A 12,328-nucleotide genomic window follows, 5' to 3' on the forward strand; every position below is an offset into this window, starting at 1 on the left:
CTGGAAGCTCCAGTCAAATTGGGGCGCTCCAGAAGGCCGCTCCAGTCGTGGGCACCCTCCGCTCCTCGCTCTCCAGTCAAATTGGGCACCCTCCACTCCTCGCTCTGCGCTCCAGTCAAATTGGGCACCCTCCACTGGGCCTCGCTCTGCGCTCCAGTCAAATTGGGCACCCTCCACTCCCCTGCTCTGCGCTCCAGTCAAATTGGGCACCCTCCACTCCTCGCTCTGCGCTCCAGTCAAATTGGGCACCCTCCACTCCTCGCTCTGCGCTCCAGTCAAATTGGGCACCCTCCACTCCTCGCTCTGCGCTCCAGTCAAATTGGGCACCCTCCACTCCTCGCTCTGCGCTCCAGTCAAATTGGGCACCCTCCACTCCTCGCTCCGCGCTCCAGTCAAATTGGGCACCCTCCACTCCTCGCTCTGCGCTCCAGTCAAATTGGGCACTCCACTCCTCTCGCTCCCAGAATTGGGCGCTCCAGTCAAATTGGGCACCCTCCCTCCCTCGCTCCGCGCTCCAGTCAAATTGGGCACCCTCCGCTCCTCGCTCCGCTCCAGTCAAATTGGGCACCCTCCACTCCTCGCTCTGCGCTCCAGTCAAATTGGGCACCCTCCACTCCCTCGCTCCGCGCTCCAGTCAAATTGGGCACCCTCCACTCCTCGCTCCGCGCTCCAGTCAAATTGGGCACCCTCCTGCTCCTCGCTCCGCGCTCCAGTCAAATTGGGCACTCTGCTCCTCGCTCCCTGCGCTCCAGTCAAATTGGGCACCCTCCACTCCTCGCTCTGCGCTCCAGTCAAATTGGGCACTCTCTGCTCCTCGCTCTGCGCTCCAGTCAAATTGGGCACCCTCCACTCCTCGCTCCTCAAATTGGGCTCCCCCGCTCCAGTCAAATTGGGCACCCTCCGCTCCTCGCTCTGCGCTCCAGTCAAATTGGGCACCCTCCACTCCTCGCTCCGCGCTCCAGTCAAATTGGGCACCCTCCGCTCCTCGCTCCACTCACATACTCTGACACAAACACACACACAGCACACATGCAGCCACACACTACAGTGCAGGAAAGTCTTTGGGAAACACAGACCAACCAGTCTGTTATATGAGATGGTCTTCTTCATAGGGACATAGTGGAGTCTCATACTCTGGGCACCCTCCCTCCTGTGGTACTGTTCACTCTCTGCTCCCTCGCTCTGGTAGGAGCTGTAGCGCTCTCTGTCAAATTGGGCACCCTCCACGGTACACACCTACAGAGATGTTAAAGGGACAGATTAAGAGTCTGTCTACACGGTACACACCTACAGAGATGTTAAAGGGACAGATTAAGAGTCTGTCTACACGGTACGCACCTACAGAGATGTTAAAGGGACAGATTAAGAGTCTGTCTACACGGTACACACCTACAGAGATGTTAAAGGGACAGATTAAGAGTCTGTCTGTACACACCTACAGAGATGTTAAAGGGACAGATTAAGAGTCTGTCTACACGGTACACACCTACAGAGATGTTAAAGGGACAGATTAAGAGTCTGTCTACACGGTACACACCTACAGAGATGTTAAAGGGACAGATTAAGAGTCTGTCTACACGGTACACACCTACAGAGATGTTAAAGGGACAGATTAAGAGTCTGTCTACACGGTACACACCTACAGAGATGTTAAAGGGACAGATTAAGAGTCTGTCTACACGGTACACACCTACAGAGATGTTAAAGGGACAGATTAAGAGTCTGTCTACACACACCACAGAGATGTTAAAGGGACAGATTAAGAGTCTGTCTACACGGTACACACCTACAGAGATGGTGTTCCTAATGTTTTGAACAGTCAGTGTATCTATACAGCAGGTGTTCCTAATGTTTTGAACAGTCAGTGTATATGCCCATCTATACAGCAGGTGTTCCTAATGTTTTGAACAGTCAGTGTATATGCCCATCTATACAGTAGGTGTTCCTAATATTTTGAACAGTCAGTGTATCTATACAGCAGGTGTTCCTAATGTTATGAACGGTCAGAGATATCTATACAGCAGGTGTTCCTAATATTTTGAACAGTCAATGTATCTATACAGCAGGTGTTCCTAATGTTATGAACGGTCAGTATATCTATACAGCAGGTGTTCCTAATATTTTGAACAGTCAGTGTATCTATACAGCAGGTGTTCCTAATGTTATGAACGGTCAGTGTATCTATACAGCAGGTGTTCCTAATATTTTGAACAGTCAGTGTATCTATACAGCAGGTGTTCCTAATATTTTGAACAGTCAGTGTATCTGTACAGCAGGTGTTCCTAATGTTATGAACGGTCAGTGTATCTATACAGCAGGTGTTCCTAATATTTTGAACAGTCAGTGTATCTATACAGCAGGTGTTCCTAATATTTTGAACAGTCAGTGTATCTATACAGCAGGTGTTCCTAATGTTATGAACGGTCAGTGTATCTATACAGCAGGTGTTCCTAATATTTTGAACGGTCGGTGTATCTATACAGCAGGTGTTCCTAATATTTTGAACAGTCAGTGTATCTATACAGCAGGTGTTTCTAATGTTTTGAACGGTCAGTGTATATGGCCATCTATTCAGCAGGTGTTCCTAAAGTTTTGTTAACTTCTTGGTGACAGGGGGCAGTATTTTCACATCCGGATGAAATGCATTCTCAAATTCAACTGCCTGCTACTCATTCCCAGAAGATAAGATATTCATATTATTAGTAGATTTGGATATGAAACATTCTGAAGTTTCTAAAACTGTTTGAATCATGTCTGTGAGTATAACAGAACTTATTTAGCAGGCAAAACCCTGAGGACAAAACATTCAGATTTTTTGATGTTGTTGAGGTCACTTTCTTTTCAATGGGTTTTCATTGGGAATCCAGATTTCTAAGGGACCTTCTTGCAGTTCCTATCGCTTCCACTGGATGTCACCAGTCTTTAGAAATTGGTTGAGGTTTTTCCTTTGTGTAATGCAGAAGTACAGCCATCTTGAACGAGGGTAACTTGACGTGTACTGTTAGATAGAGGCGTGTGGCCAGAAAGCAGCTACATTTTGTTTTCCTCCTGTAATGAACACAGATCATCCCGTATACAATTTTATCGATTATTTCCGTTAAAAAATACCTAAAGTTGTATTACAAAAGTAGTTTGAAATGTTTTGACTAAGTTTACAGGTAACTTTTGAGATATTTTGTAGTCACGTTGCGTAAGTTGGAACCGGTGCTTTTCTGGATCAAACGAGCCAAATAAATTGACATTTTGGATATATATCAACGGAATTAATCGAACAAAAGGACCATTTGTGATGTTTATGGGACATATTGGAGTGCCAACAAAAGAAGCTAATCAAAGGTAAGGCATGAATTATATTTGTATATATCCTGCGTTTTGTGTCGCGCCTGCAGGGTTGAAATGTGCTTTTCTCTCTTTGTTTACTATGGTGCTATCCTCAGATAATGGCATCGTTTGCTTTCTCAAAAAAGCCTTTTTGAACTCTGACATGTTGGCTGGATTCACAACAAGTGTAGCTTTAATTTGATATCTTGCATGTGTTGATTTTTATAGTATATTTATATATTTATTTGAATTTGGCGCTCTGCATTTTCTCTGGCTTTTGGCCAGGTGGGACGCCACCGTCCCACATATCCCAGAGAGGTTAAACAATCCCAAATCAACTTGTATTTACATACCCAGTTCATCGAGGTTATAGTAGGCTGTCCACTCTGGAGCACTATTCCTGTTTAACCTCTTGTCCTTCACCTGGGAACGAAACACACACAGACTGAGGGCCCCAGCAAGAGAAGCTGCTACATGTGGAACAGCTAATGAGGACCACAGGAAGAGTAGCTGCTGCACGTGGAACAGCTAATGAGGACCCCAGGAAGAGTAGCTGCTACACGTGGGACAGCTAATGAGGACCCCAGGAAGAGTAGCAGCTACACGTGGAACAGCTGATGAGGACCCCAGGAAGAGTAGCTGCTGAACGTGGAACAGCTAATGAGGACCACAGGAAGAGTAGCTGCTACACGTGGAACAGCTGATGAGGATCCCAGGAAAAGTAGCTGCTGAACGTGGAACAGCTAATTAGGACCACAGGAAGAGTAGCTGCTACACATGGAACAGCTAATGAGGACCCCAGGAAGAGTAGCTGCTACACGTGGAACAGCTAATGAGGACCCCAGGAAGAGTAGCTGCTGAACGTGGAACAGCTAATGAGGACCACAGGAAGAGTAGCTGCTACACGTGGAACAGCTGATGAGGACCACAGGAAGAGTAGCTGCTACACGTGGAACAGCTGATGAGGACCCCAGGAAGAGTAGCTGCTGAACGTGGAACAGCTAATGAGGACCACAGGAACAGTAGCTGCTACACGTGGAACAGCTGATGAGGACCCCAGGAAGAGTAGCTGCTACATGTGGAACAGCTAATGAGGACCCCAGGAAGAGTAGCTGCTACACGTGGAACAGCTAATGAGGACCACAGGAAGAGTAGCTGCTACACGTGGAACAACTAATGAGGACCACAGGAAGAGTAGCTGCTACACGTGGAACAACTAATGAGGACCACAGGAAGAGTAGCTGCTACACGTGGAACAACTAATGAGGACCACAGGAAGAGTAGCTGCTACACGTGGAACAGCTAATGAGGACCACAGGAAGAGTAGCTGCTACACGTGGAACAACTAATGAGGACCACAGGAAGAGTAGCTGCTACACGTGGAACAGCTAATGAGGACCACAGGAAGAGTAGCTGCTACACGTGGAACAACTAATGAGGACCACAGGAAGAGTAGCTGCTACACGTGGAACAACTAATGAGGACCACAGGAAGAGTAGCTGCTGAACGTGGAACAACACACAAAGGACTGACAAATAAAAGACACATGTTTCTTGGAGAATGCCAATGTACAGGTAACTGCCAGAATAATGGAAACACTTGAGTAAATGAGGGATACAAAGTACATTGAAAGCAGGTGCTTCCACACAGGTGTGGTTCCTGATTTAATTAAGCAATTAACATAGTAATGGTAGAATGAGCATGAAAAACGAAATAAACCATTAAAAAAAATGTTTTACCTTTATTTAACTAGGCAAGTCAGTTATGAACAAATTCTTATTTTCAATGACAGCCTAGGAACAGTGGGTTAACTGCCTGTTCAGGGGCAGAACGACAGATTTGTACCTTGTCAGCTCAGGGGTTTGAACTTGCAACCTTCCGGTTACTAGTCCAACGCTCTAACCACTAGGCTACCCTGCCGCCCTCGATGTGACCTGGCCGTTTCAGTCTCCAGATCTCAACCCAACTGAACACTTCTGGGAGATTGTGGAGCGTCACCTGAGACCAGCGTTTTCCAACCACCATCAACAAAACACCACACGATTGAAATTTCTGGTGGTGTCATGTTTTGTCATAGATTGTCATGTCTTGTCCCTGTGCTTCCTCTTCTATTCGTTTCCCCCTGCTGGTCTTATTAGGTTCTTTCCCTCTCTCTATCCCTCTCTCTCTCTCTCTCTCTATCGTTCCGTTCCTGCTCCCAGCTGTTCCTCATTCTCCTAACTACCTCGTTTACTCTTTCACACCTGTCCCCTATTTTGCCCTCTGATTGAGTCCCTATTTCTCCCTCTGTTTCCGCTTCTGTCCTTGTCGGATCCTTGTTTGCTGTACTGTGTTCTTGTTCCGTCCTGTCGTGTTTTTGCCTTCATCAGATGCTGCGTGTGAGCAGGTGTCTCTATCAGCTACGGCCTGCGCCTACCCGAAGCGACCTGCAGTCTGTGGCCGCTTCTCCTGTTATTCCCCTCTACAGACTAGAGGATTTCTGTTATTCCCCGTTTGGACATTACCTGTTAAGAATTCAGGATTAGTCGTTTTCTGTTTGGACTGGAATAAACTTTGTTTCTGTTAAGTCGCTTTTGGGTCCTCATTCACCTGCATAACAGGTGGAAGAATGATGTCACATCCCTCCAATAGAATGATGTCTCATCCCTCCAATAGAATGATGTCACATCCCTCCAATAGAATGATGTCACATCCCTCCAATAGAATGATGTCACATCCCTCCAATAGAATGATGTCACATCCCTCCAATAGAATGGTGACTCATCCCTCCAATAGAATGGTGCCTCATCCTCTAATAGAACGATGTCACATCCCTCCAATAGAATGATGTCTCATCCCTCCAATAGAATGGTGTCTCATCCCTCCAATAGAATGATGTCTCATCCCTCCAATAGAATGGTGTCTCATCCCTCCAATAGAATGGTGTCTCATCCTCCAATAGAATGGTGTCTCATCCTCTCCAATAGAATGATGTCACATCCCTCCAATAGAATGGTGTCTCATCCCTCCAATAGAACGATGTCTCATCCCTCCAATAGAGAGTTCCAGACACCTGTAGAATCTATTACGAGGTGCATTGAAGCTGTTCTGTCAGCTTGTAGTGAAAACTATTTATTTTTATGTTTTTGTTTTCTTTATTTTGGCAGTTGCCTGTATGTACTCTTAGCATAAATAAAGTGAAGGTTCATTGCCACCCACCTTGGCCCTTCTGGTCTTCTTGTCAGGCTTGGCGTAGTGGCCAGCGTAGGTACATGCTCCCAGAGTGTGGTAGGAGGGGTTAGTGAAACAACGACTGACGTTGCTGATGGTAGGAGAGGAGTCTAGAGAGGAGAACAAAGCCTGTACACTGATGCCCTGCTCACCACGGAAACATCAGCTTGTAGCATAGGACTACACACACACAGTCTCAGTCACAGGGCGAGCATCACAGTCACAGGGGCGAGCATCACAGTCACACTCACAGTCACAGGGGCGAGCATCACAGTCACAGGGGCGAGCATCACAGTCACAGGGGCGAGCATCACAGTCACAGTCACATGGGCGAGCATCACAGTCACAGTCACCGTCACAGGGGCGAGCATCACAGTCACACTCACAGTCACAGGGGCGAGCATCACAGTCACAGTCACAGTCACAGGGGCGAGCATCACAGTCACAGTCACATGGGCGAGCATCACACTCACAGTCACAGTCACATGGGCGAGCATCACAGTCTCAGTCACATGGGCGAGCATCACAGTCACAGGGGCGAGCATCACAGTCAGTCACAGTCACAGGGCGAGCATCACAGTCACAGGGGCGAGCATCACAGTCACAGTCACAGTCACAGGGGCGAGCATCACAGTCACACTCACAGTCACAGGGGCGAGCATCACAGTCACATGGGCGAGCACGCAAGCAAACGCAAAAACACACAGCTCCATCGGGACATTTTCAATACAAGGCTGTTAAAAACAGAGGTTTCATCAGAAAGCTGAGTTTGCTGAGAACACAAACAGCAAGAGAGAGGAGGATCTAGCTGGAAAGAGAGTTCAGTCAGATCACCCCTGAATTTAGTTAGATCACCCCCAATTTCAGTCAGATCACCCCGAGGGCTGTGGAGAGGGACCACACTGTAAAGAGACAGTCCTGTAGAGAGAGACCATACTGTAAAGAGACAGTCCTGTAGAGAGAGACCACACTGTAAAGAGAGAGTCCTGTAGAGAGACACCACACTGTAAAGAGACAGTCCTGTAGAGAGGGACACACTGTAAAGAGACAGTCCTGTAGAGAGAGTCCTGTAGAGAGAGACCATACTGTAAAGAGACAGTCCTTTAGAGAGAGACCACACTGTAAAGAGAGAGTCCTGTAGAGAGACACCACACTGTAAAGAGACAGTCCTGTAGAGAGGGACACACTGTAAAGAGACAGTCCTGTAGAGAGAGACCACACTGTAAAGAGACAGTCCTGTAGAGAGAGACACAATGTAAAGAGACAGTCCTGTAGAGAGAGACCACACTGTAAAGAGACAGTCCTGTAGAGAGAGACACACTGTAAAGAGACAGTCCTGTAGAGAGAGACCACACTGTAAAGAGACAGTCCTGTAGAGAGAGACCACACTGTATAGAGACAGTCCTGTAGACCACAGAGAGACAGTCCACACTGTAAAGAGACAGTCCTGTAGAGAGAGACCACACTGTATAGAGACAGTCCTGTAGAGAGAGACTACACTGTAAAGAGACAGTCCTGTAGAGAGAGACCACACTGTATAGAGACAGTCCTGTGTCTCACTGTAAAGAGACAGTCCTGTAGAGAGGGACACACTGTAAAGAGACAGTCCTGTGGAGAGAGACCACACTGACTTAGTTAACATGACTAAGTGGTAGAGTCTGGAGCGTCTCACTAAGTGGTAGAGTCTGGAGCGTCTCACTAAGTGGTAGAGTCTGGAGCGTCTCACTAAGTGGTAGAGTCTGGAGCGTCTCACTAAGTGGTAGAGTCTGGAGTGTCTGACTAAGTGGTAGAGTCTGGAGTGTCTGACTAAGTGGTAGAGTCTGGAGCGTCTCACCAGAGAGGGAGTAACCCTGACTGACTTAGTTAACACGACTAAGTCGTAGAGTCTGGAGCGTCTCACTAAGTGGTAGAGTCTGGAACGTCTCACTAAGTGGTAGAGTCTGGAGCATCTCACCAGAGAGGGAGAAACCCTGACTGCTGATCCTCAGGGCAGGGCTGTAGGACACACTGGGCATGTGCTGCCCTCCTTTCTCTCTCTGGTGATGCCGCCACCACACCACCACCCCCAACACGGTCATGATGAAGAGGAGGAGGAAGATGATGCCCATGACAGCGCCCGCTGACTGGTGCTCTGATGCCAAGGCCGGGCTGATCTTAGTGTAAGGATTCAGCTCCTCCATCATGAGGGCAGCTGGAATAGAGAGGGGGGAGCATATTTATGCAAACACTAACACAGATCACCATTAATACACACAGAAACACCAGACCTGGATCAAATACTGGAATAAACACCAGACCTGGATCAAATACTGTAGTAAACACCAGACCTGGATCAAACACATTCTGTGATAAACAAATTCTCAGAACATGAGGTGTGCAGGGCATAGCTTGCCCAATATAATGGAACAAATAGAATAGTCCCAAAAGTGTAAACTCTGTCCACCTTGCACACACACACACACACACACACACACACACACACACACACACACACACACACACACACACACACACACACACACACACACACACACACACACCTACCCTGGTCACAGCGGATGCCTTTGTATCCGATGCTGCAGTAGCAGGTTCCAGTCACATAGTCACAGGTGGCGTTGTTCATACACACACACAGCTGCTGACAGCCATAGCCAAACGTACCAGGACGACACTCTGAGAGGAACAGGAAGAGTTAGGAGACAATATATACACACACACACACACACACACACACACACACACACACACACACACACACACACACACACACACACACACACACACACACACACACACACACACACACACACACACACACACACACACACACACACACACACACACAGTTATGGTTGAGATGAACTCACTGAGTTCACAGCTGTGTCCGATGAATCCGGTCCGACAGGAGCACTGGCCAGTGATGTGGTCACAGTCCGCTCCGTTCTGACACCGACACACCTCAGAGCAGTCGGTACCAAAGAACCCTGAACTACAACCTGGAGGACAGAGACACACACGTCACACACACACCTCCGTACACACACACACACACACACACACACACACACACACACACACACACACACACACACACACACACACACACACACACACACACACACACACACACACACACACACACACACACACACACACACACACACACACACACACACACACACACTTCTGTAGACACACAACCCTAACAGTCCGCACCGAAAACATCTGACCCATAGCCTGACGATATAAACGATGACAAACACTACCATTACACCTATCACTAGGTGGTGTATGTCATGACACTGATCTACCTCTAGGTGGTGTATGTCATAAAACTGATCTACCACTAGGTGGTGTATGTCATGACAGTGATCTACCACTAGGTGGTGTATGTCTGTAGTTCATGTCATGACAGTGGTCCCCCACTAGGTGGTGTATGTCATGACACTGATCTATCACTCCGGTTGGAGCGAGTGGTCGCATCTGCACGTCGCTCCAACGGGTAGTATAACTTTTTCATTATATTTCATTATATCACAACGGTTTGATTTGTCTTATCCTAGCAATTTCCTCTCAGCTAGCTACATAGCCGTCTTTGTATCAAAGATAATTGCGTAATTATCGTATTTCGCCGTCCTAACGTAGTCTTCACTAGCCAGCTAGCTAACGTCCACTGATTAGCTGCACTGGGAAAACTATTACACTCAACTGAACGACTTGATTAGTTTAGTGTTAGCTAGCTACATAGCTGTCTTTGCTGTCTTCGTATCATCGTATCCAAGATAATTGTGTTGTTTAGGTTTAGAGTGTGTAGTCTTAGAGTGATTATCTTAATTTACCGAGGTTAGCTAGCCAGCTATTTGTCGTCCTTAACGTAGGTGACTCTGCTAGCTAGCCAACAGCTAGCCAACGCTAGCCAACGTCTTCTGTATAGAACTCAACTACCCGGTCGCATTCACAGGTTGTATCACATTTTCACTTCATTTCATTACAGTACAACGGTTTGATTTGTTTGATCGTAGCTAGCTACTTAGCTAGCTACATAGCCGTCTTTGTATCAAAGATAATTGTGTAGTCTAGAGTGATTTTCTAGGTTCGCTAGCCATCTATTGTCGTTCTTTTAACGCAACGTAACGTAAACAACACTGCTAGCTAGCCTGCTAGCCCCGAATAGCAACACTGCAGAAACTATTACACTCAACGGAACGACTTGATTAGTGTAGTGTCAACAACGCACCCACTGCCAGCTGGCCTACTTCAGCAGTACTGTATCATTTTAATCATTTTAGTCAATAAGATTCTTGCTACGTAGCTTAACTTTCTGAACATTCGAGACGTGTAGTCCACTTGTCATTCCAATCTCCTTTGCATTAGCGTAGCCTCTTCTGTAGCCTGTCAACTATGTGTCTGTTTATCCCTGTTCTCTCCTCTCTGCACAGACCATACAAACGCTCCTCACCGCGTGGCCGCGGCCACCCTACTCTGGTGGTCCCAGCGCGCACGACCCACGTGGAGTTCCAGGTCTCCGGTAGCCTCTGGAACTGCCAATCTGCGGTCAACAAGGCAGAGTTCATCTCAGCCTATGCCTCCCTCCAGTCCCTCGACTTCTTGGCACTGACGGAAACATGGATCACCACAGACAACACTGCTACTCCTACTACTCTCTCTTCGTCCGCCCACGTGTTCTCGCACACCCCGAGAGCGTCTGGTCAGCGGGGTGGTGGCACCGGGATCCTCATCTCTCCCAAGTGGTCATTCTCTCTTTCTCCCCTTACCCATCTGTCTATCGCCTCCTTTGAATTCCATGCTGTCACAGTTACTAGCCCTTTCAAGCTTAACATCCTTATCATTTATCGCCCTCCAGGTTCCCTCGGAGAGTTCATCAATGAGCTTGATGCCTTGATAAGCTCCTTTCCTGAGGACGGCTCACCTCTCACAGTTCTGGGCGACTTTAACCTCCCCACGTCTACCTTTGACTCTTTCCTCTCTGCCTCCTTCTTTCCACTCCTCTCCTCTTTTGACCTCACCCTCTCACCTTCCCCCTACTCACAAGGCAGGCAATACGCTCGACCTCATCTTTACTAGATGCTGTTCTTCCACTAACCTCATTGCAACTCCCCTCCAAGTCTCCGACCACTGCCTTGTATCCTTTTCCCTCTCGCTCTCATCCAACACCTCCCACACTGCCCCTACTCGGATGGTATCGCGCCGTCCCAACCTTCGCTCTCTCTCCCCCCCCTCTCTCTCCTCTTCCATCCTATCATCTCTTCCCTCCGCTCAAACCTTCTCCCACCTATCTCCTGATTCTGCCTCCTCAACCCTCCTCTCCTCCCTCTCTGCATCCCTTGACTCTCTATGTCCCCTATCCTCCAGGCCGGCTCGGTCCTCCCCTCCCGCTCCGTGGCTCGATGACTCATTGCGAGCTCACAGAACAGGGCTCCGGGCAGCCGAGCGGAAATGGAGGAAAACTCGCCTCCCTGCGGACCTGGCATCCTTTCACTCCCTCCTCTCTACATTTTCCTCCTCTGTCTCTGCTGCTAAAGCCACTTTCTACCACGCTAAATTCCAAGCATCTGCCTCTAACCCTAGGAAGCTCTTTGCCACCTTCTCCTCCCTCCTGAATCCTCCGCCCCCTCCCCCCTCCTCCCTCTCTGCAGATGACTTCGTCAACCATTTTGAAAAGAAGGTCGACGACATCCGATCCTCGTTTGCTAAGTCAAACGACACCGCTGGTTCTGCTCACACTGCCCTACCCTGTGCTCTGACCTCTTTCTCCCCTCTCTCTCCAGATGAAATC

At 48.1% G+C, this 12,328-nt stretch overlaps 1 protein-coding gene across 1 annotated transcript in view; it reads right to left on the bottom strand.

The window, feature by feature from the left end:
* The window catches only part of LOC124021162 (multiple epidermal growth factor-like domains protein 10), a 125,477-nt gene that overhangs the window by 16,387 nt on the left and 96,762 nt on the right, over positions 1-12,328 (bottom strand). The window contains exons 10-15 of the mRNA XM_046336513.1: positions 9,399-9,527; positions 9,076-9,204; positions 8,486-8,722; positions 6,783-7,034; positions 6,520-6,641; positions 1,081-1,236 (exon numbers count right to left, since the gene is read on the bottom strand). Coding sequence (XP_046192469.1) covers positions 1,081-1,236; positions 6,520-6,641; positions 6,783-7,034; positions 8,486-8,722; positions 9,076-9,204; positions 9,399-9,527 — 1,025 coding nt within the window. The remainder of the gene's footprint in view (positions 1-1,080; positions 1,237-6,519; positions 6,642-6,782; positions 7,035-8,485; positions 8,723-9,075; positions 9,205-9,398; positions 9,528-12,328) is intronic.

The sequence above is a fragment of the Oncorhynchus gorbuscha genome, unplaced genomic scaffold, assembly GCF_021184085.1.
Source record: "Oncorhynchus gorbuscha isolate QuinsamMale2020 ecotype Even-year unplaced genomic scaffold, OgorEven_v1.0 Un_scaffold_1069, whole genome shotgun sequence".
Lineage (NCBI taxonomy): Eukaryota > Metazoa > Chordata > Actinopteri > Salmoniformes > Salmonidae > Oncorhynchus > Oncorhynchus gorbuscha.